At 47.6% G+C, this 25,368-nt stretch overlaps 1 protein-coding gene and 1 pseudogene across 1 annotated transcript; both read right to left on the bottom strand.

Annotated features, from left to right (window-relative positions):
- Positions 1–2,969: 2,969 nt before the first annotated feature.
- On the bottom strand, positions 2,970–4,133 carry LOC124647443 (glutathione S-transferase 4-like). Its single transcript, XM_047187390.1, has 2 exons — positions 3,929–4,133; positions 2,970–3,829 (listed from the first exon to the last, which is right to left on the bottom strand). The coding sequence occupies exons 1-2, from the start codon at positions 4,131–4,133 to the stop codon at positions 3,357–3,359; spliced, it is 678 nt and encodes a 225-aa protein (XP_047043346.1). The 3' UTR covers positions 2,970–3,356.
- A 3,458-nt stretch (positions 4,134–7,591) lies between these two features.
- On the bottom strand, positions 7,592–24,338 carry LOC124650284 (annotated as a pseudogene).
- Between the last annotated feature and the right edge of the window lie 1,030 nt (positions 24,339–25,368).

Genomic DNA, 25,368 nt, shown 5'->3' on the forward strand with positions numbered 1-25,368 from the left:
CAAAGAGTGGAATCCGGTAGAAAACCGCTTTCAACGAAAGTTGGGCTGCTGACAGAACAAGCTACTCTCATATGGAGACAGACTGGTGCTTATAAATTCTATCATTACCAGTTTACCGAGGTTTATGCTATTTTTTCTAGAAATACCTAAGGACGTAAGGAAACGGCTAGATTTTTTAGGTCAAGATTTTTTGACAAGATTTGTTAAGCGTAAATATCGATTAACAAGATGAATATTATTTTTTTTGCCTAAAGATTAGGGGGGCGCTCGGTGAGCAATTGTTAGATATAAAAAAACATATGCTTACTTAGCAAATGGTTGTTTAAGCTCCTGAACGAAGATGGGGTATGCCAGAAGATACTGCATAATAAATATCTTCGTAACAACTCCCCTTTCTATAAAGGACTAACGGAGGTTAAAGATGAGTTTTTCTCGCGGGGTTCTTTTAAGGTCGGCGATGGCCAGAAAACTAATTTCTAGGAAGAAACTTTATTTGGAGATCAGCCATATCCTTCTCTATATAACATTGCCCGCCGGAAAAAGATTTTGGTGGATGATGTTTTAACTGGTAATCCTCTAAATATCAAATTTAGAAGAGTGTTATCACACAATATATGGGAGGCTTGGCTGCATCTTATAAGACGTCTCTTTTTTATTAACTTGACTGAACAATCAACCGCGTTTGTGTGGAAACTAACTAATGCTGGGGCGTTTTCTGTCAAATCGATGTATGTGGATATGATGAACGGGCATACAGTTCTCCTACGCAAATATGTTTGGAAAATAAAAGTATCATTAAAGATTAAAATTTTCATGTGGTTCTTATATAGAAAAGTGATTCTTATTAAAGACAACCTCTCTAGAAGAAATTGGAACGGTTGTAAAAAATGTGCTTTCTGTGATGTCTGGCGAATCAATCAACTCTCTATTTTTTAATTGTCTCTTCACTAGATTAATTTGGAGAACTATTCAAGACACTTTTAGTGTCCCCCACGTAACAAATATGTTTGAAAATTGGCTTAACGGGGTTGATAAAAAATCCAAAGAGTATATTGGAATAGGGATTAGTGCTTTGATGTGGGCTATATGGAATTGTCGTCATGATATTGTTTTTACCAAAAGTACGAACGCTCGGGTTATCCGTATGGTTACGCACTAGATCCACGAGTGGTCCTACCTTGTATCGAACTACGACCTAGGTGGCTGGTGGCTTGCTAGGACGATTCAAAATGTATAATCACCATACTTTTATTTTATTCAGCTGGTTGACTTTTGTACTCTGCATACCGAAATTGGATAATAAATAGCTGCGTGCATCAATTGATACAGAGACCAGAGCTATGGTCCCATTTTGAAAAAAAAAAATCTATACCTAGATGACACCTATTTTTAGATGGAGGAAATACAAATCTCTCTCATAAATCGGGTCGTATTAATAAGCACCGTGTGTTGAGTGCAATGCCCTGGTGTATAATTGCATAATGTGTAATCTTCACCATGAACTTACATGATGTGCAAGCTCAATCGTGCATGTACTTAACGAAAATTAATGCAAGTCAGCAACAGTAACACGCGCTCCATGTTCCACGGAAGGATCTGGACCACTTTTAACAGTCAAACAAAGAAAATTTCTGACAAGTTTCATGAAAAATATTTCTGCAGCACTTCAAATCGGGACGACAAAGAGGCAAATTTCTTTTTTAGACACAGTATAACGCAGATGCTCACAAACACGCACGTACAATCATCCCTATGAACGCACACACACACTAGCGCCTCGGTGTTGACGGGTACAATCACCCCTATGAGCACATCCGAGGGACTGAACCGGTATATCTTGAGGTTGACGAAGTCGCCACACTAGCGCCTCGGTGTTGACGGGTACTTAAGTCACCTGCCACCAAAATCATAGCACCGGTTAAATCTTAGAATAAATCCAGGTAAATGAAAACACCCATGCCAAGTCTAGGACTTGAATCTGGGAGGACTGGTTCTACCATAAGGAACCTAACCACCGGAGCTATTTGTAACAAAGAGGCAAATTTCAGCATGACCAAAGACATAAGATCGTGAATTATAGAAAGGAGAGAGTATTAACTAAAACATGACACATTGTGTCCTACTCCGTACATCCCATAAAACATATCTTAACTAGCCTGTCGCACAAAAACTTACTTATACCATGCAAACTCTGTGATTCTTATTTTAGTTAGATTTTGGAAAAATTATGCATATGATAAACATAATATTCCATCCATCCCTTGAAACGTGTCCTAACTAGAAGAAGAGTTAACTGCTTGAGTACACACTTCAACATGACATGTGCCAGTTATGTACTACGCACATGCTAGTCAACCGTCAACAAAAAGTTTGGTCAAAGTGGGTAGGTGCCACTAAAGCAAGCTTTGTCCCTGAGAGTTGAGTACTAACTGGGAGCAATTTTTTGGTGCATATGTTTCCTTTATTTTAAAATACATCTTTGATACATTTAAAAATATTTAAAAAGATTAAACAAAAAAAATTCATATGTACATCTTCACATGCTACGTGTGCACAAAGTTAGCACAAAGTTCTGAAAAAAGATAGTATAACTATTTTTATTATCTGATGGAAGATTTCTGAGATTGTTGTCAACTTGGTGAACCTTTTCTTACTTGTTTCATCAGTCAAGCTTCCTTGCTGCTCAAGAAAATGTGACTTCAACCAGATTTTTTTTAACGTCATCAGAGTTGAATTATGGACAGACTGTTCTTGCGAATTTGTGTTGAGGTGGACCGTGCAATTTCATGTTTTTTTACTAATGTCATGGGTTTCCATTATTGAAAATGAATTATAATATAAATAAAATTTTCAAAAACCTAGATCAGAGCTAAAAAAAGAAAAAAAAATTAATTTTGATTCACCAGAGCAGCAGCGTACAAACATTCTCCCAGCGGTTGCAAAGAAGACGGTACAACTATTTTTCTGATCTCGTGAAAGATTGGACAGCTTATTGTCAACCTAGTGAACTTCTCTTTCTTTTCGTTCATGACTTGTTTCAACAGTCAAGCTTCCTTCCGGCTCAAAGAACGGTGACTTTATCCATAATTACAGAAGTTTTTGAAATCATCGTTGAAGTGGAGTTATGGATAACATTTCTTTGTTCATGGGGATCAGAGTTGAGGTGGGTCGGACAGTGTCGTGGTTTTTCTTTTTTTTTTACATTCATGTCTTGGTTTTCAACAATGAAAATCGATCTGGATGGCAAATCAAAAGGAAAACATGGAGCCATACACAGGTGCAGGCCGGCGCCGGTTCTACACAGCACAAACCGGAGACTACTGCTCGCTCGCCGACCGTCGTTTTGGTTGTTGCCATCACTGCTCTGCCTTCTTTCCCAGACCAAAGTCTACCGGCATGAACTCGGTAACCTTCCTCGCCGCCGGCCTGACCTTGAGCTCCTCCCACCACGCCTTCACGTGCGGGAGCTCCTCCACCAGCGCCTTGTACTCGGTCTCCATGAAGTAGCGCAGCATCGGGAAGTGGCTGAGGTCGGCGAGGCTCACCGATTCCCCGGCGAGGTACTTCGTCTTGGACAGCCGCGCCTCGTACACCTCCAGCACCTTCTTCAGCTTGGGGACGTTCTCGTCGATGACGGCCTGGTCGCGCGCGCCGCCGAGGAGCGGGGCAAGGATGCACTGCACCATGATGGCGGCCGTCGGGGCGTGGTGCTGCTGCGCCTCCACCTCCAGCCACACGTCCACCATCGCCGCCGCCTCCGGCGAGCCGTCCCCGACCAGCAGCTCCGGCTTGTGCTTGCGCAGGACGTGCCTCGCGATCGCGCGCGACTCTGCAGTGCGGGGAGATTCAGGTTGTGATTACTACGAGTGTTCCTTCGGAATTGGTGTAAGATAACGAAGAACAGAGATTGGCGGGAGGGATTACGAACCGAAGAGGGTGAGATCGCCGTCCTCGAGGACAGGCACCTGGGCGAACGGGTTCCTGGCGAGGAAGTCCGGCTGGAGGTGGTCGCCGGCCTGGCGGCTCATGGGGACGAGCTCGTACTCGACGCCGGCCTCCTCCAGGCACAGCAGCGCGCGCGCAACGAACGGCGACATCGCCCACCCGTACACCTTCACCGCCGCCGGCGCCATTCTCTCGATCGGCTAGCTTGCTTCCCGGAGATTGATCGGTGAGTTTGTTCGAGGCGGTTCTTGTTTGTGGCTTCGACTACTACTGACAACTCCGCTATTTCCAAATTTTGGTGGGGCGATGATGAAAACAGTAATAAAATGCACTGGTATGCTTGGTGGAAACTTTGCTACCCTAAGAGAGAAGGAGGTATGGGCTTCCGAGATTTCCATTCCTTCAATTTAGCTATGTTGGCAAAACAAATTTGGAGAATGATCAATGAACCTGAATCTCTTTGTGCAAAAGTTCTGAGAGCAAAGTACTATTCTCATGGTGATATTCTGAAGGCGGGACCCAAAGCTGGTTCCTCTTTTACGTGGCAAAGCATTATTGCGGGCTTGGCTACGTTTAAGAGAGGATATGTGTGGAGGGTCGGTAATGGTGAGAGAATAGATATCTGGCAAGATCCGTGGATCCCCTCTAGCCCAGATAGGAGGATTACTACTCTAAGAGGCACAATTCTGTACTCGAAAGTCAGCGATTTAATTGATCCTGTAACAGAGCAATGGGATAATGAGATTCTGATAAGTTTGTTTAACCCTCTGGATGTTAGTAGGATCTTACAGATACCACTTCATAATCGGGGGTTTGAAGATTTTATAGCTTGGAACCTATCCAAAAATGGGAGATATACTGTCAGATCAGGCTATCATGCGCAATGGAGACACCAGTTTGGTAATCCTGCGGATCATTTACCTCTCCCTGGATCAGAAGCAACAAATCCTGTGTGGAAGTGTTTGTGGCAATTGAAACTTCCTAGTAAGATTAAAATCTTCATGTGGCGTGCTCTGCATGGCATTTTACCCCTAAAAGGTAGCCTGGCTAGTAGACACGTCGGAACCACAAGTGAATGTCCTATATGTCAAGAAGATCCCGAAGATATATTACTCATTTGTTGTTTAAATGTCCCACGGCAATGGAGCTATGGGAATCCCTCGGTATACAAAACTATATTGATACAAGGTTAGGAGCGAACCAGGGCTCGGCCATCCTTGAAGATATCCTCAAAAGCAACCATACTGTGCTGCCGGGCTTCAACCTAGGTATGAAGGAGGTTATAGTTACATGTTCATGGTACCTATGGTGGATTCGAAGAAGACGTACGCATAATGAGGAGACCCCTCCTATACGGAAGTGTAAAATGTCAATTTTGGCTATTGTGGCTAATGCCGCTAAATCAGCAAGTCCACCAAGAGGAGCCTTGGACAGCAAATGGGAAAGACCACAATCACGTCAGGTTAAAGTCAATGTAGATGCTTCATTTTTTGCTGATACATGCATGGGTGCAGTAGGTGTTGTCCTACGTGACTACCAGGGGCAGCTTATTGCGGCATCGTGCAAATTTCTCCCGCAAGTGGCTTCGGCGTCGATGGCGGAGGCTCTAGCTATGAAGGAGGGGCTTTCTCTTGCTACCTCTAAAGGTTGCACGGAAGTCATTGCTGAAGCAGATTCTCTAGAAACTATTCAAGCTTGCACGGGACAAGATACTTGGTGGGCCGAATCGGCGGCTATTTATGCGGATTGTGTGGATTTAGCTACGATGATAGATGGTATCAGATTTAACCATTGTCCGAGGGAGGCAAACAAAGTTGCTCATGAGTTAGCTAGAGAGTGTTTTAATAGTAAGATCTCTTGTATTTGGGACGATGAGCCCCCTAGTTTTCTCTTGAGTAGGCTTATAGATGATGTAACCGAATTATGATTGCAGCAGCAAGTTCCAGACGCACTCTTTTCCTTACCAGGGTACCTAAGGGGACTGGAAGGTTTTTAATGAGGCGGCTTGCTAGCTTAATATATATTACATTTTCAAAAAAAAAAAAAATAGTGGTGCGTTGTCGCCGTATGGGGTGTGAGCGCGGCGTCACTGCTTGCGTCGGGTGTGCGCGGTGTCCCGATCCATCGTCCATTGCATTGCGTTCTGGTCTTCTGGCTTACACCAACCTGTCGAAAAAACGTTATTCTTCTGCCAGCATGTGCCGACGAGGTGTCTCGAGATCAGTTCGTCGTTGTGCTGACAAAATTTATTTTCTTCTTCTGCAAGTCATCGAGGTGCGATCTGAATCATGCTTTTGACACCCGTTATAGCCAAAGGCCTTCACACACTGTGAATGCGGCTTGAATCAGACTTTCTGTCATCCAGTGTGCTCACCAGTCACACGTCTAAGATCTTCTCCAATAGATGATGAAGCAATTATACATCACCTATTTTTGCAGTTTTTCAGCTTTTATATCACATGAAATTTTCTCAAAACTCAGATGAAGTAATATACATGACCTATTCTCGGAATATGCTCCAGCAGATGTATTTTACACCCTATTCAAAATAGGTTTCGCCACGCTATATTAATATAGCAACCACACGATACATCGAGCACGGTAGAGCCACAACACAACCAAGCCTAAATGAAAAGACAAAGAAAGATAATAGACACAAATACCGACACCGGCAGATCGACGAAAAACAAAGATGGCCCGCCACCGCTGCGTCCTCCAGAAAAGTTCCACCACGCTCCTAGCACACCGAATCACCGCATACCAAGCAACACATTCAACAAGGAAAGCGGCGACGACGCTGCTGCCCAGAATAGTCCTAGGGTTCTCCCGGTACGCGAAAGAGGGTGAGGAGGGGTACACCCGACGCCATGCAGGAAGGAACGATGGCACCCGTAGACGTCACTGCGTTGATGACGGACGAGCCAATAAGGATTTCTCCCCACCCAACCTGTTGTCCACAAGCACGCGCGGCCACGGTCTTGGATCCATCCTCGCCGTCTCGCTATGGTCACCGTCGCGAGGCCTAGAGGAATGGAAAGGGACATTAGGGCCGGGAGTAGCAGCACCTCAACCGCATGGGAGGGAACTATCTCGACCGCCTTCGCGGTAGCCGACCGGACGTGGCAGCAGAGACACACTAGGGCCGTACTGCCCCGGTCAGGCCCAATATGGCCCGCAAGGCGCAAAGTCCCCATCGCCGCCACCACCCATCTGTTAGATCTCTATTCTTGACCAATGTGATGTATAATTGCAGTTATTTTTTATCTTCATTATCTGTTGGACATGCTCAAATATACGAAACTCCCCTGTTTCGTATTAGTTGCCTCTAATTTAGTACTCCGTCCTTTGCTGACATAAGCTATATAGTTTTTCGACAAAGATTATAAAATATACGATCTATTGTGTTGCACCAATCTTTTAGAGATATTTATTGAGATTTGATTATGTTTTCTTATCTAACGAAAACTCCCACTATATTTTGCGAAAATTCCTCCGATGTATTAATGATCATTAGTGGTAATACAAACAACCTCAAAAGTAACAAAAATTACAAATAAATCATTGGAACAGCTATCAACAACTACAAGTACTAACACGAGCCGAAGTAGCGCCATCATCCGGAAAGCTGCACACGGACCGTGACTTCTTCGATCGGTGATCGTTCCCGGCCAGCCAGTGTTGTTGTCATCACTAGTTCACTGCTGCTCTGCCTTTCCCTGAGCCCAAAGTTTGGCGGCATTGACGGCGTGCTCCGTGACCTTCCTCGCCGCGGGCCTGGCATTGAGCTCATCCCACCAGGCCTTGACATGCGGGAGCTCCTCCACCAGCGCCGCGTACTCCGTGTCCATGAAGTAGCGCGTCATGGGGAAATGGCTGAGGTCGGCGAGTGTGAGGGACTCCCCGGCGAGGTACCTGGACGCCGAGAGCCGCGCCTCGTACACCGCCAGAACCTTCTTCAGCCTGGCGACGTTATCGTCAACGACGGCCTGGTCGCGCACGCCGCCGAGGAGCGGGTGTTAGCTTAAACCATGTCGTCCTTGTATCAGTGTTAGCTTAAACCCTGTCGCCCTTGTATCAATACTAGCTAGGTTTCTTCTTCTGTCAGTTTTGTTAGAGCATCTCCAACAGGCGCGCTATATAGGCCGCGCGGCATAAAAACGTCCGATATAGCGCGCGCGGGACAGAATCAGGCGCTCCAGCAGGCGCGGTAAACGGCGCGGTGCTGTAAAATTTTTAGGGCGCGCGGCGTTTTGCACAATCCGGAGCGGCATATCTGGCGCGTCGGCTACAGCGCGCGGCATCGCTCGTCCAACCGCGAAAAATCCCCCGCGCTGAAACTTCCTCCTCCGCGTCGCTGCCCCGAGCCCAGTCCGTCGTCTCCGCGCGCCGCCGGCGATCCCGACGATGGACGACCCCTCCGGCAACCCGGCGACCCCTCCCTACTCTGTCACACCCTCCGCCGCCGCCGCCACTTCCGCCGCGCCAGCGCCAAACCCTAGCGGCGGCGCCGACGCCGGGAACCCAACGGCTGCTGCGCGGGCGCTGTTCGTCCCGCCGCGCGGGGCACTACACGCAGGCGCTGCCGCGGCGCAGATGGCCGCGCAGGGCACCGGCAACGCGCGGCCCGCGCCGAGGAGGGGGAAGGCGCCGTCAACGAAACGGCCTCACGTCGGCCCCGCCGCCGTCGCGCCGAGGAGGGGAAAATGCGGAAGTGTGATATGCATTTGTGATATGCATTGTTTCACTTTGTCATTTGAACCATATGTCGTGTGTCATTGTTGAACTACGTCATTTTGTGTGTCCTTGTTGAACTATGTGATGTTGTTGCACTTTGTGTCATTTGTTTCATGAATTGTGGCATTTTTTTCATGAAATGTGAATGCAAAATAGACTAGAAATCTGTTTTCCGCGCCCGCGCGCGCTGTATTTTGCCGCGCCCGGCGGAGGACCATTTTTCCTGCGCGCGCACGCGCTGTATTTTGCCGCGCCCGGCGGAGGAAAAAACGGCACCGCGCGCCATATCTGTTTACCGCGCGCGGATTCTTGGTTTTAGCGCGCCGCGATATAGCGCGCCTGTTGGAGATGCTCTTAGTCTTGGTAGCTAGTATTCGGAATATTTGTGTGATAGACGCTGACTGGACTTAGTCGTAGCTTGCTGAGCGCGTCGCTCGGATCGTGGGATGGCACAATCAAGTCGTGGGGCGCGTTGCTCGGCCTCGTACAGTAATCGCTGAATAAAAGGATGGAAAAACAGAAAAGCTGATGATGTTGAACACAGCACCAAAAAACCTCTCGTGTCTCTCTTTCTCTCTGTGATCTTGAGCTCACTCGTAGCGTTGAGATTTAGGGAAACAATTGGCATCAGAGCCAGGTTACGATCTTGTGATCATGTCGAGCAAATCGCCGCACGAGGCCCGCACTCCTCCGCCCGTGCAGCGACGGCGCTCGCTCAGTCGCGGCAGGAGCACGGCACGGCGTGGCGGCGGCGAGGTGGTTGTGCAGCAGGTAGTGCGCGAGTCCGGCTGCGGCTCCGGCGCAAACCTGCAATTCCCGATGCTGCAGCGCGGAGGGTACACCACCTGGGCGATGGCCATGGAGGTCAATCTCCAGGCCGCATCGCTCTAGGAGGCCATTGAGGAGGACCACGTCGCGCGCGTCGACGACATGAAGACCTTGGCGGCGCTGCTCCGATCGACGCCGGAGGACATGCACTGCATGCTCGTTGGCAAGGGATCGGCCAAGGCGGCGTGGGAGGCGATCCGCGTCCAGTACCAGGCCCTGATCGTGTGCGCGATGGCCGGGTGCGTCGTCTCCGAACGGAGTTCGAGACCGTGGCCTTCAAGCACGGCGAGAAGATCCAAGATTTCGCCATCCGCATCTCCAACCTGGCCGCCGCAGTGCGATCACTGGGAGATACCGTCGGTGAGGAGAAAATTGTTCGAAAGTTTCTCTCCGTTGTTCCGAGGCAATTTGTGCAGATCGCCTTCTCCATGGAGACCCTCCTCGACCCTGCAATGATGACTGTCGAGGAGGTGACCGGCCACCTGCGCGCCATCGAGGAGCGCTTGGATGGTGACCAGGGCAGCAGCGCTGCCGGGGGAGCTCAACTCCTGCTGACCAAGGAGCAGTGGGAGGCGAAGAAGAGACAGTCACGTGGTGGTGGCCATGGACAAGGGAAGAAGGGAGATGCCCGAAAGGGATCTACGCCTCCTAAACCCAACCAGGGCACGCACACGGACGACAAGGACGTCGACAGGGAGCACTGCCGCTACTGTGGCAAAAAAGGCCACTGGGCGCGCGAGTGCCGCAAGAAGCAACGCGACGAGGCGGCGGCGGCGTCCGCTAATCTCGTCCAAGCTGAGCAAGAGGAAGATGGCCCCGCCATGATGATGGCGATCGTTGAGGAGGTGTTCGAGCACGCCGAGGAGGGCGCCATCACGGCGCTCACAGGTGCCAAACCCCTGGAGATCACCACGTGCACCGGCGGGCAGGTCTTCCTCAACGAGGAACGGGCCATCGTCACCCCTAGCCACGGCGACGATCACGGTACGGAGACGTGGTTCCTCGACACCGGAGCCACCAATCACATGACAGGATCTTCCGAGGCTTTCGCTGACCTCGATCGATCTGTCACCGGCAAGGTCAGGTTCGCGGATGGCTCGGTGGTGGGCATCCATGGGCGCGGGACGGTCGTTTTCTCCGTCGAAGGAAGTGATCACCGCGCCTTCACCGAGGTCTTCTACATACCTGCCCTCAAGAGCAGCGTGGTGAGCCTCGGCCAGCTCGACGAGAGCTGGTTCGACATCCACATCCGCCAATGGACACTCACCGTGCGTGATCACCGCGACCAACTGATGATGAAGGTACAGAGGTCACAAAATCATTTGTACAAACTGCAGTTTTCACCTGTTCGCCCTGTCTGTCTCGCAATGGGGCTTGTGTCCGAGGCCTGGCGCTGGCACGCGCGGCTAGGGCACCTGCACTTTGATGGCATGCAGAGAATGGCGAGAGGTGGGCTGGTGCGCGGTCTGCCGCACATCAAGCACGCCGAGGAGCTCTGCGACGCCTGCCTCGCCGGGAAGCAGCGGCGACTGCCCTTTCCACAGAAGGCAAAGTACCGGGCGTCGAAACCCCTCGAGCTGGTCCATGGAGATCTCTGCGGCCCAATCACACCGCAGACTCCGGGAGGGCGGCGGTACGTCCTTCTGCTCATCGACGACCGTAGCCGGTACATGTGGGTGGAGCTCCTCCGCTCCAAGGACGAGGCCGCAGCTGCCATCGTCAAGATCCAAGCAGCTGCGGAGAACGAGTGCGGGCACAAGCTCCGCGTGCTGCGCACCGACCGGGGCGGCGAGTTCACCTCGGCGACCTTCTACGAGCACTGCGCGGAGACCGGCGTGCAACGTCACCTCACCGCTCCCTACACACCTCAACAGAACGGTGTCGTGGAGAGGTGGAACCAGACGGTGCTGGGGATGGCGAGGAGCATGCTCAAGGCCAAGCAAGTTCCGAACCTGTTCTGGGGAGAGGCAGTGCTCACTGCGGCATTCATCCTCAACTGCAGCTTCACAAGGAGTGTCGATGGCATGACGCCATTTGAGGCATGGCACGGGCGAAAACCCTATGTGCGGTTGCTCCGCATGTTCGGATGCGTCGGCCACGTCAAGGTCACGCGCCCTCACCTGCAGAAGCTGGACAACAGGAGTGCCCTGATACGTCCAAAACGTATCTACTTTCCCGAACACTTTTGCTATTGTTTTGCCTCTAATTTGTGTATTTTGGATGCAACTAACGCGGACTAACGCTGTTTTTAGCAGAATTGCTCTGGTGTCTCGTTTTTGTGCAGAAATCCAACTTTCAGGAAAATCCTCGGAATTTATGCGAAAGGCCCTATTTTCCCAGAATACTGACGGAGCCAGAAGGGCAAGCCAGGTGGGGGCCCGAGGCCCCCACACACTAGGCCGGCGCGGCCCAGGAGGGGGGCGCGCCGCCTTGTAGTGTGGGCGCCTCGGCGCCCCCCCGACGCTCTCCTTCGGACTATATACTCCTTTCGACCTAAAAACGCCAAGGGGTACGTCGATATTTCCAAAGACCATCCAGTATGCCGCCGCCATCGCGAAACTCCGCCTCGGGACCAGAAACTCCGTTCTGGCACTCCGTCGGGACGGGGAATTGGAGGGGATCTTCACCGCCATCACCACCGACGTCTCTCCATCGACCAGCCATGTTTCCCCCATCCATGTGTGAGTAATTCCCCCGCTGTAGGCTGAAGGGGATGGTAGGGATTGGATGAGATTGATCATGTAATAGTCACAAGATTGTTAGGGCATGGTGCCTAGTATCCGTAGATGTTACTTTTATGATATTGCTGCAACTTGTTATGCTTAATGCTTGTCACTAGGGCCCGAGTGCCATGATCTCAGATCTGAACATGTTATTGTTTCATCATGATATGCATTGTTTATTGATCTTACCTGCAAGTTGTATACACACGTTGCTGTCCGGAACCAATGGCCCCAAAGTGACAGAAATTGGGACAACCGGAGGGGATGGTAGTGATGTGAGGATCACATGTGTTCACGGAGTGTTAATGCTTTGCTCCGGTACTCTATTAAAAGGAGTACCTTAATTTCCGATAGTTTCCCTAGAGGCCCGGCTGCCACCGGCTGGTAGGACAAAAGATGTTGTGCAAGTTTCTCATTGCGAGCACGTACGACTATATATGGAACACATGCCTATTGATTGATTAGTACTTGGATACCGCTTTATTATTACCTGCAAATGCCCTACCATGATTGTTACATGAATTCTCTCATCCATGCAACGCCCGTTCATCCGTCTCTGTGCCTACAGTATTTTAATCCTGTTGTTTACTATAATTACTACTGCTGTCTTTATTTCACCGCTGCTGTTATTTCACTATTCCTACTGCTATAAAACTGTTGCTACTGATAAACTCTTGCGAGCAAGTCTGTTTCCAGGTGCAGCTGAATTGACAACTCCGCTGTTAAGGCTTACAAGTATTATTTGTCTCCCCTTGTGTCGAATCAATAAATTGGGTAATACTTCCCTCGAAGACTGTTGCGATCCCCTATACTTGTGGGTCATCAAGACTATTTTCTGGCGCCGTTGCCGGGAGCATAGCTTTATTTGCAAGTTCACTTGGATTGATATTGTTCGCTGCAAATTCTCCATCATGGGTAAACCTCGCGATACTAAAGTCGCCATATTACCATCCACTACAAGAAAAGGTACGACTGCGAGTACCTCTGCTGCTCTTGATTCACCATCCGTGATAAGTCAACTTGTTTCACCACCACAAACTTCACGTGTTGGTATTTCTGCTGAATCTGAAAATTCCTCTGATAATTTTGATGATGCTTCTACTGTGCTTGATAATGCTGGTTCATTAGATCCTTTTCTAGATGCTACAATTGCTAGGTCTAGACAAATTGAAAATACTGAAACTCCTAATGAAAATACTGTTACACCTGTTAATTCACCTGAGATTGATGACCTTGATGAAGATTATGTGGAACTTGATGGTGATTTTATTGATAAATGCAATGCTACTACCAGTACAAGTAACCTTAAAAAGCTTATTGCACAACATGCTGTTAGATATAAACTGTCTCCTGATCCTAAATTTGCCACATCTCCTATAAACATTAAGGATAAAGATTATGACTTTTCTCTTGATTTATCTCATATATCTATTGTGGAGAAAACACCTTTTTGTGGTACTGAAAAAGAGAGTGCTGTAGAACATATGAATGAGCTTTCCACTTTAAGTAGCTTGTTTTTCGATGATGTTAAGATGCGTACTTATTTTGTTGCTAAGATTTTCCCATTCTCATTAAAGGATGATGCTAAGATTTGGTATAATAATTTGCCTCCTGATTCTATTAATAGTCCAAGTTGTTTGCTTGATGTTTTCTTTCGAAAATACTTTCCCGCTAGTGCTCAACATATGGCTCTGCGGAAGAATTTATAGTTTTGATCAAGAAGATGGAGAGAAATTGCACTGAAGCTTGGGCAAGATTTTGCTCTCTTATTAGAGCTCGGCTCTGGACATGATTTGGAAAAGCATGATTTACTTGATATATTTTATAGTGGACTAACCATTGAGTCTAGGGCATACCTGGATAGTTGTGCTGATTGTGTTTTCAGGAAAAGAACTCCGGACGAAGCTGAAGAATTATTGGCTAAGATAAGCAAAAATCATGATGATTGGTCTACACCTAAACCAACCCCGACACCTATATTGAAGAAAAGGGGTATGATTGAATTAAATGATGAAGATATGAGGGAAGCCAAGAAATCTCTTATGGAGAAGGGTATTAAATCTGAAGATGTGAAGAATTTACCTCCAATAGAAGACCTATGTAAGATAATTCCCCCTTCATCCACAATTGAGGTACATTCTCTTCAACGCTTTGATAGAGGAGATATTCTGTATTCAAAACCTCCTGATCAATGTTTAGATGAATTTGATAATTATATTGTTAAGCAAAATAATTTTAATATGAGAGTAGAGAATCATCTAATGGAAAATTCTCAAGCTATTGGTAAATTGCATGATATTGTGGAGAGAACCTCCAATGATGTTAAGATGCTTGTTAAACATTTTAATATGATTCAAACTCAAATTGATCAACTTACTAAAGTGCAAAATGACTTGTTAAAAAATAATCATGAAGAGAAACAAGTTTATGAAGTAACAACTAGAGGCGGTGTTTCTACCCAGGATCCTCTATATCCTGAAGGGCACCCCAAAAGAATTGAACAAGATTCTCAATGAACTAAAGAAGTTAGTAGTCCTTCTAAGAAAAAGAAGAAGAAACATAAAACTGTTGTAGAATCCTCTGAACCTGTTAATGATCCTAATAGTATTTCTATTTCTGATGCTGAAACTGAAAGTGGTAATGAACATGATGAAGATACTGATAAGAATGATACTCCTGATAAAGAAGAAATTGAAAAAGAACCTGAAAAGCATGATAAAAACAAAAAGTACACTAAAGAAGATTTTATGACAAAGAAACATGGTAATGAAAGAGAACCTTGGGTTCAAAAGCAAATGCCTTTTCCTGCTAAGAAACTAAAATCAAAGGAGGAGGAACATTACAATAAATTTTGTGATTGGATGAAACCTTAATTTTTGCAAATTCCTTTGACTGATGCTATTAAATTGCCTCCTTATTCAAAGTATATGAAAGATATTGTCTCTAACAAAAGGAAAATTCCTAATGAGGAGATTTCCACTATGCTCGCTAATTACTCTTTTAATGGTATGGTTCCAAAGAAGCTGGGAGACCCAGGTATACCGACTATTCCTTGTTCCATCAAGAATAATTATGTTAGAACTGCTCTATGTGATTTGGGAGCAGGAGTTAGTGTGATGCCTTTTTCTCTTTATGAGAGACTTGATTTAGATAAGTTGATACCAACTGATATATCTTTGCAAATGGCTGATAAATCTACTGCTATTGCTGTTGGTGTATGTGAAAATGTTCCTGTTCAAGTTACTCAACATTGCTTGATATTAACTGATTTTGTTGTGTTGGAAATGCCTGAAGATGATAATATGTCCATTATTCTTGGAAGACCCTTTCTTAATACTGCAGGGGCTGTTATTGATTGCAATAAAGGCAAGGTTACTTTCAATGTTGATGATAAGGAACATACCGTCTATTTTCCCAAGAGGATTGATAAAGTATATGGAGTTAATACAATTTTTAATGTGAAAACTATCAAGGTGGGATCCATTGATTGTCCTATATATGAGCCTAAAGAGGAATATCAAACTCTTGTGATTGGATCCATATCAATTCAATATAAGGTAACATGATTGATTTGAGGTTTATTTCTTCTTATGTCATATAAAATTTATTTGGTAGCAAGACTTGATCAACCTTGTTAACAAGTATATTTTAATGCATAAGAGAGCTAAACAACATTTCTTTCTTTCTTTCTTCCTCCACTTGTTTTACTTGCTGTAGCAACTTTTGTTTTGCAATATGCTTTAGTTGTTTAAGATTTTGGAAATCATTTTCCTGCGCAGTAATAATTACATTAACACCCAGAAATGTGCATTTTTCGAAGTTCTCAAAAATTTACAAAAATTATACTGGTAGTCTTATTTTTCGAAGAGGCACATGGGAGCACACAGGGATGACCGGTGGGGCACCCCAGGGTGGCACCCCACAGGCCGGCGCGGCCAGCAAGGGGGGCGCGCCACCCTGGTGTGTGGGCCCCTCCTAGCCCCACTTCATCATCCCTTTCACTCATTCTCTTCTCTCTCCCGAAAAAAACTCGTACTCACTTTCTCTCACTCGCGTTTCTGCTCAAGAACTCGTGATTTCTCGATCTCTTTGCTCAGCCCAGTTACTGCTCGAAATTTGGCACATTTGCTCTCCGGTATGTGACTCCTTTGATTATCCAATTAGAATTTTGTTTGGTTGAGTATATCTTGAATATTTTGCTGCTGTAGGTAACATGTTAGTTGAGCTTGCATGCTTGTTCTAAGTGGTACAAACTAGTTTTGATGCATGTTTAGTACTCTAGCAAGTTCCTATAGTAGTTCCCCTCAATTATATACCTTGAAATCAAATTTTATAATGATTGTTGAAAAATTTCAGAAAAGGAAAATGAACAACTACAACTTTGGAGAGGTGTTCGAAGGAGAGACGATGAGCACGGGGAGGCCCTCGAGGGCATCCACTCGGATTAGACGATCCTATAATGAGGACGTGATTGCACCAAGCTTCGATGAGGGCAATGGAGACCCTAATGCTTCATCTTTTCCATGCTATGAATTTTTGAGCAATGCAGGGTTATTGGATGATTTCTTGACTCTCATCGGAAAGGCGGGTTTAACCACCTATATGGAGGATGAGAGGAAGCAATACTACATGCTCACTAAAATCTTTGTGGAGAGCTTCAAGTTCAACAACAAGCACTTCAACCCGACGGTTGCATTCAAGATCTATGGTACTCCTGTCACTATGAAATTGAAGGATTTTTGTGTTGCATTGGGTATTGCCCCTGCAGGTACAGCGAAGAAGATTGAGGACAACCCCCGGGTTTTGCTGGAGCTCTATCGAGAAATTACAAATGATGATTGCCGCACCATTCAGCGCGGCAAGATAAGAAACATTCAACTCCCCTCCATTAAGTATTTTGCTTATTACCTTGCTACTAGCATTCTTGGTAGGGAGAACACTAGTAATATTTCTAGTTATCATCTTGCTTTCTTAATTGCTGCACTCACTGGGGAGACACCTTATCATCTTGGTTCTGTTATTGCTCGCCGTTTGTCTAACAAGGGGCCTATTTATGGGGGAATAATTGCATCGCGTATTTTGGCACGTCTAGATCTCCCTCTTGACCCCACTGATGTAGAAATACTACCTGTTAAGTTAGATATTGCTGCTACGAAGAGTCACCAATTTGTTACAGTTGACTCTAGTATGGATAATATTGTGTATAGAATGTTATTTGCTGACGGGGACGAGAGGGAAGTCCTCTTGCCCCAAACAAATTTGTTCAGTATTGGCAGGAAACCATGGTCGCGCTCTAAGGAGGAGGTGGATGAGCAACTGAAGATACAAGGCTTCCACCAGCAACATGACTCCGAGGATGCTGAGCCCTCCTACGACTACACCGTCATATACCCTGTTGCTTCTTCAAGCACATACCTAGAACCGGGTCGTTCTTCGTTATACTACGGAGACACCACTTCATGGGGACCGTGGGAATGAACTCCACTTAAGCCAAAAGCCTAAGCTTGGGGGGAGGTATACCGGCATCACTCATTCTTTGCATATTATGGTTGCTGGATACTTGTACATACTTGTTTAGTTTCTTAGAGTGGTTTTCTAATGAGAGGGAGATGATATTTGGGGAAGTGCTGTCCAAAAACAGATTCTGGGCTGTTACCAAAAAAATTCGTACGCACAGCCAGAACGTTATTTTGAGTTGCAAATTTTTGAGCATGTGCCCCAGGTTGTTATCTAACTTTCATTAGTTGAACACTTTTTGAGCTGAGCAATGGAAGATTTTTGTTAATTTCGATTTCTGTACTGCTGTCAGGTTTTGGCAGATTTCTGTCATCCTGCTTTTCTGTGTTTCTGTTAGTTTGCATTCTCTTGTTTTCGCTTTGTTTCTTTCCTAAAACACAAAAAGACCAAAAATATTTCTGTTGTTTCTCTTCACCATTTGTTTATTTGGTTCTTTGCTCTTATTTTACTTTATTTGCTATCGTTGGTTTGCTATGAGAAAACCCAAAAAGATTTTGCTTTGTTTTCTTGTTTCCTTTTGTTCTTGTTTCTAACCCGAAAGCACCAAAAATATTTGTTGTTCTTCTTTGGTTTTGTAAATTTTATTAGGGAGTTCAGAGGTCTCCGGTGGTTGGAGCTTGGTTTCATTCCATATTATTATTCAAGCTGCACAAGTGAAAGGCAATAATGACGATCTATGGCAACTTGACTGTGGTGAGAGGCTGGTATGAACTCTATTTGTTTTCATTTTTGTACATATACTCATCCATGTGAGCATGCTTAGTTGGTTCATGTGAGGTATATGTCATTTAATGAAAGTCTAGTAGTTTATGATCTCTCATGATTAGTTCCAATCTATTAATAATGAGTAGCATGTCATGAATATTTGCTTGCATTGTTTTATTTATAGATCGGTATGACATTGTGGTATCCTCCTCTGAATAATTCACTCGCATCGACTTGGCACATGCTCACGCATGCATATGACTAAACAAAAGTCAATTAAGCCTCCCTGATCTACTTTGCTTCAGAGTTCTTGTATCACTTTTATGCCCCTGATAATTTTATTTTGTCGCAAGCATGATTATGATAGTTATTGCTCTCTTGATTGTCGCTTCCCAGTCTATTGCTAGCCTCCACTTGTACTGAGCGGGAACTCTGCTCGTGCTTCCAAACACCTGAAAACCAAGTTGTTCCAAAGTGTCCACCATAAATACCTATGCATGGCATTTCAAACCATTCCAAGTAAATTCTCATGTGCTACCTTTAAACCTTCAAACTACTTCTCAATTTGTGTTAATGTTTTATAGCTCATGAGGAAATATGTGGTGTTTTATCTTTCAACCTTGTCATTTACTCCGGACAGACTTTCATCAATGGACTAGTGGCACATCCGCTTATCAATAATTTTGCAAAAAGAGCTGGCAACGGGGTTTCCAGCCCCAATTAGTCAACCTTCATTAATAGTTCTCTTCACGTGTTTTGCTCTGATTCATCAGTAAGCAACTTAACCTGCAAATAGACACTTCCCCATGGTATGTGAATGTTGGAAGGCACCCGAGGATTCGGTTAGCCATGGCTTGTGTAAGCAAAGGCTGGGGGGAGTGTCATCCATAATGAAACTAAAATACATGTGTAAACAAAAAAGAAGAGGGATGATCTACCTTGCTGGTAGAGATAACGTCCTTCATGGGAGCCGCTCTTGAGAGTCTGGTTGGCGAGGTGGTTAGAGTACCCACTATCATTCGTTGACAACAACAAACACCTCTCAAAATAATTTTACTTCTGTCTTTGAAAAATGAAAAGCTCTAGCACATGTTAATCCCTGCTTCCCTCTGCGAAGGGCCAATCTTTTACTTTTATGTTGAGTCACCATCCTTTCTTTGAGCACTTTCTTGAGAGCATAACTGTCATTCTTAGTATAATATGCTTGTCCCAAAATATGATCAGCTGTGGTATAACTTTGATGCTTTTATCTTTGACAAATTTACTTCTAGTCTTTCTATGAACTTCAGAGGTGCCTGGGCATTTATGTTTTGCTACAAATACAGGCAAGCGAGATACCACTTTATCATATCTTTCTATGAACATTGCAATCCTTCTTATTGAAGTGTTTCATGATGCTTGTTATTAGTTTGTTGGTATCTCTTTTATGATTGACACGATTACTAGATGACTTTATTTGCATGTACCTTATTATGAATTGCTTAAGTACTTGCCATATCATGAGAATATTTACATCATATGAGCAAATGTGTTCGTGAAAGTTCTTTTATCGCACTCGGTTGTTAACCGAATTGCTTGAGGACAAGCAATAAGCTAAGCTTGGGGGAGTTGATACGTCCAAAACGTATCTACTTTCCCGAATACTTTTGCTATTGTTTTGCCTCTAATTTGTGTATTTTGGATGCAACTAACACGGACTAACGCTGTTTTCAGCGGAATTGCTCTGGTGTCTCGTTTTTGTGCAGAAATCCAACTTTCGAGGAAAATCCTCGGAATTTATGCGAAAGGCCCTATTTTCCCAGAATACTAACGGAGCCAGAAGGGCAAGCCAGGTGGGGGCCCGAGGCCCCCACACACTAGGCCGGCGCGGCCCAGGGGGGGGGCGCGCCGCCTTGTTGTGTGGGCGCCTCGGCGGCCCCCCGACGCTCTCCTTCGGACTATATACGCCTTTCGACCTAAAAACGCCAGGGGGTACGTCGATATTTCCGGAGACCATCCGATACGCCGCCGCCATCGCGAAACTCCGCCTCGGGACCGAAACTCCGTTCTGGCACTCCGCCGGGATGGGGAATTGGAGGGGATCTTCACCGCCATCACCACCGACGTCTCTCCATCGACCAGCCATGTTTCCCCCATCCATGTGTGAGTAATTCCCCCGCTGTAGGCTGAAGGGGATGGTAGGGATTGGATGAGATTGATCATGTAATAGTCACAAGATTGTTAGGGCATGGTGCCTAGTATCCGTAGATGTTACTTTTATGATATTGTTGCAACTTGTTATGCTTAATGCTTGTCACTAGGGCCCGAGTGCCATGATCTCAGATCTGAACATGTTATTGTTTCATCATGATATGCATTGTTTATTGATCTTACCTGCAAGTTGTATACACACGTTGCTGTCCGGAACCAATGGCCCCAAAGTGACGAAATTGGGACAACCGGAGGGGATGGTAGTGATGTGAGGATCACATGTGTTCACGGAGTGTTAATGCTTTGCTCCGGTACTCTATTAAAAGGAGTACCTTAATTTCCAGTAGTTTCCCTAGAGACCCGGCTGCCACCGGCTGGTAGGACAAAAGATGTTGTGCAAGTTTCTCATCGCGAGCACATACGACTATATATGGAACACATGCCTATTGATTGATTAGTACTTGGATACCGCTTTATTATTACCTGCAAATGCCCTACCATGATTGTTACATGAATTCTCTCATCCATGCAACGCCCGTTCATCCGTCCCTGTGCCTACAGTATTTTAATCCTATTGTTTACTATAATCACTACTGCTGTCTTTATTTCACCGCTGCTGTTATTTCACTATTCCTACTGCTATAAAACTGTTGCTACTGATAAACTCTTGCGAGCAAGTCTGTTTCCAGGTGCAGCTGAATTGACAACTCCGCTGTTAAGGCTTACAAGTATTCTTTGTCTCCCCTTGTGTCGAATCAATAAATTGGGTAATACTTCCCTCGAAGACTGTTGCGATCCCCTATACTTGTGGGTCTTCATGCCCCGATGGTGTTCGTGGGATACGCGGAGGGCTCTAAGGCGTACAAGATGTACGATCCCACCACAAAGCGCGTACATGTCTCGCGAGACGTTGTCTTTGACGAAGATGCGCGGTGGAGCTGGGAGAAGCCAGGAGAAGCCCCGTCCAGCAGCTCCTTCACCGTGGAGTATCCTGCATACATCACGCGAGCCGTGGCGACCCGGCAAGCAGCGCCGCGCCCCGGCACTCCTGCGACACCTACCTCAGCCACTCCGGTGACGACGCCACCATCACCGATAGGAGGGGGAGGAGGCTCCTGTAGCAAGAGTCTCTCTCCAGCGCCTGTCCAGTTCGCGACGCCACCGACACCACGATCGGACGCCCTTGATGCGGATGACAGTCCCTCGGTACCGCACCGCTACCGACACGTGCGCGACCTGCTTGGCGCGCCGAGCGAGCTGCCACCGCAGGCGGAGCATCCTCAGTTGGAAGAGGACACTGACGACGAAGCCGTGAACCTGATGGCAGGAGAAGAGCCCACCTCATTCACTGAAGCTGAACGCGAGGACTGCTGGCGACGTGCGATGCTGGATGAACTCCAGTCCATTGACGCCAACGACACCTGGACACTCACCTCACTTCCAGCTGGGCACCGTGCCATTGGATTGAAGTGGATCTACAAGGTGAAGAAGGACGAGCGAGGCCACACTGTCAAGCACAAGGCTCGACTCGTTGCCAAGGGCTACGTCCAGCGAGCCGGGGTGGATTTCGATGAAGTATTCGCACATGTGGCAAGGATGGAGTCAGTAAGGCTGATCATCGCGTTGGCTGCACAACGCGGCTGGGGAGTGCACCATATGGATGTGAAATCCGCGTTCCTGAACGGTGAACTGGAGGAGACCGTCTATGTCTCGCAGCCGCCAGGTTTTGTTGCAGATGGACATGAGCACAAGGTCTACAAGCTTCACAAAGCGCTGTACGGCCTACGCCAAGCACCGAGGGCGTGGAACTCCAAGTTGGATGCAAGCTTGGAGTCGCTCGGGTTCAACCGCAGTGCATCTGAGCATGGCGTGTACTCTCGAGGATCTGGAGATACACTCCTCCTCGTCGGGGTCTATGTGGATGACCTCGTGATCACTGGAGCAGTTGAGCAGGAGGTACTGTACTTCAAGGAAGAAATGAAGCAGCTCTTCAGTATGAGTGATCTTGGCCTCCTTCGCTATTACCTGGGACTCGAGGTGAAGCAGGAACGGGGGAGCACGACCATCTGTCAAGCTGCTTACGCTTCCAAACTACTTGAGAAGGCAGGGATGGAGGGGTGCAACTCCACTCAAGCACCGATGGAAGCTCGGTGCAAACTGTCGAAGGACAGCAAGGAGAAGCCAGTGGATGCAACATTCTATCGAAGCATAATTGGCAGCCTCCGCTACCTCACACACACGCGTCCTGACATCACATACGCAGTGGGGTACTTGAGCAGATTCATGGAGTCACCGGCGAGCGATCACTTTGCAGTAGTAAAGCAATTGTTGAGGTATATCGCTGGTACACTGAACTTTGGGTGCAGGTATCGCTATGGAGACAATGCCACACTCATTGGATTCAGTGATTCTGACCATGCTGGTGACGTGGACTCAAGGAAGAGCACGTCAGGGATCTTGTTCTTCCTTGGAGAGAGTCCGATCAGCTGGCAATCGAAGAAACAGTCAGTGGTCGCCAAGTCCTCATGCGAGGCAGAATATATAGCAGCGGCGACCGCGGCCTGCCAGGGCATTTGGCTGGCCCGTCTTCTCGGCGAGTTGCTGAACAAGAGAACTGCGCCATTCGTCCTCTACATCGACAACAAGTCCACCATATCGCTGTGCAAGAATCCAGTTCTCCATGATCAAAGTAAGCACATCGATCTCAAGTATCACTTTATCCGTGATCGAGTGGAGAAGGGAGAGGTTGCTGTTGAGTTCATGAGGACTGAAGATCAGAGAGCTGACATCTTGACAAAGTCACTTGGTCGAGTTCGCTTTCAGGAGCTTCGAGACAAAGTGGGGATCGTCGATGTCAAGCTTGGTCGACAGGGTTGAGGGGGAGATTGTTAGCTTAAACCCTGTCGTCCTTGTATCAGTGTTAGCTTAAACCCTGTCGTCCTTGTATCAGTACTAGCTAGGTTTCTTCTTCTGTCAGTTTCGTCAGTCTTGGTAGCTAGTATCCGGAATATTTGCGTGATAGACGCTGACTGGACTTAGTCGTAGCTTGCTGAGCGCGTCGCTCGGATCGTGGGATGGCACGATCAAGTCGTGGGGCGCGTTGCTCGGCCTCGTACATTAATCGCTGAATAAAAGGATGGGAAAACAGAAAAGCTGATGATGTTGAACACAGCACCAAAAAACCTCTCGTGTCTCTCTTTCTCTCTGTGATCTTGAGCTCACTCGTAGCGTTGAGATTTAGGGAAACAGCGGGGTGAGGATGCACTGCACCATGATGGCGCCCGTCGGGGGGTGGTGCTGCCTCCACCTCCAGCCACACGTCCACCATCGCGGCCGCCTCCGGCAAGCCGTCCCCGACTAGCAGCTCCGGCTTGTGCTTGTGCAGCACGTGCCTCGCGATCGCGCGCGACTCTGCGTAGGATATTCCAGATTGATGGTACGAGCTTTCCTTGAAGGATTAATGGAAAGATTGGTGGGTGAGGGTTACGTACCGAACAGTGTGAGGTCGCCGTCCTCGAGGACGGGCACCTGGGCGAAGGGGTTACGGGCCAAGAAGTCCGGGCGGAGGTGATCGCCGGCCTCGCGGCTCATCGGGACGAGCTCGTAATCGACGCCGGCCTCCTCGAGGCACAGCAGCGCACGCGCCACGAACGGTGACACCGCCCACCCGTACACCTTCACCGCCGTCTGCGCCATTCTCTCGTTTCTCCTAGGCTTGCTTGCTTCTCTGGGAGATCGCTCGATCGACGACGACTTTGTTCGAGGTGCAGGTGGTGCTTGACTACGGCGAGTGCTTCCATAGACCCCCAACGCGAACGGTTATCTCGAGCAGAACACAAGGACGACCCAGATTACTCCGCGGCGAGGGGCAGGATCGTCTTTTCAAATTCGATTCGGGTATAGAAATGCCCGCTCCAAAACCCGCAGGACCCGTTAGCCGAGGGGGTACGCGTATCACCGCGAGAATACGTACGCGCCCGTACCTCTTCCGCGTACACGTACGCCCGTACTTCTTCCGCGTACACGTACGCCCGTACCTCTTCCGCGTACACTACCGTCCGTTTCTCTTCCGCGTACACACGGGTCCACACAAGGGTCCACGCCCACGCGCACAGTCCAAAAGAGTCGCCTATTTTAACCCCACTAGGCCTCATCCCCTCCCCACCATCGCCATTTCTGGCAAAAAGCAGAGGAGAGCAAACCCTAACCCTAGTTCGACCAAAGCCTCTCTTTCCACTCCCATTTCTTAGTCCAAGCACAGATCCGGACATGGACATGAACTTGGCCGCGGCTGATGCTGGTTTGGACGGCGGAGAGGGAGCGGTTGCGGCTGCGGGGGCGGCTGCCGGAGCGGGAGCCGGAGCGGCAGCGGGAGCGGCAGCGGGAGCGGATGCGGGAGCGGCTGCGGGAGCGGTTGCGGGAGCGGGAGCGGCTGCGCCTGCTGGTGCGGTGGTGGATGGCGGAGCGGGACCGGCTGGTGCTGATCTGGGCGGCGGCGCTGATGCGGTGGCTGCTGCGGTGGCTGCTGCGGAGAGGGAGGCGGCGTACAAGGAAATCGACGCCTTGTACGAAGCCTGCCAGTACGTCCAGCCCTGCGAGGTAAAGCTCTGTCTCCCCTCTCAGATCTGGTAACCGCTGCTATGTCGATGTATTAGATGCGAGTGGATGCTATGTCGATCTGGTAACCGCTGCTGTGTCCGCGAGTTCGTCGAGCCCTGCGAGGTAG

The sequence above is a fragment of the Lolium rigidum genome, chromosome 4 (genome assembly GCF_022539505.1).
Source record: "Lolium rigidum isolate FL_2022 chromosome 4, APGP_CSIRO_Lrig_0.1, whole genome shotgun sequence".
Lineage (NCBI taxonomy): Eukaryota > Viridiplantae > Streptophyta > Magnoliopsida > Poales > Poaceae > Lolium > Lolium rigidum.

Coding starts and splice junctions, on each gene's coding strand:
- LOC124647443 (XM_047187390.1), bottom strand. CDS start 4,133: ATGGCGCCGGCGGCGGTGAAGGTGTACGGGTGGGCGATGTCGCCGTTC. Junction 3,830..3,928: donor CGGCGATCTCACCCTCTTCG/GTTCGTAATCCC, acceptor CCCGCACTGCAG/AGTCGCGCGCGATCGCGAGG.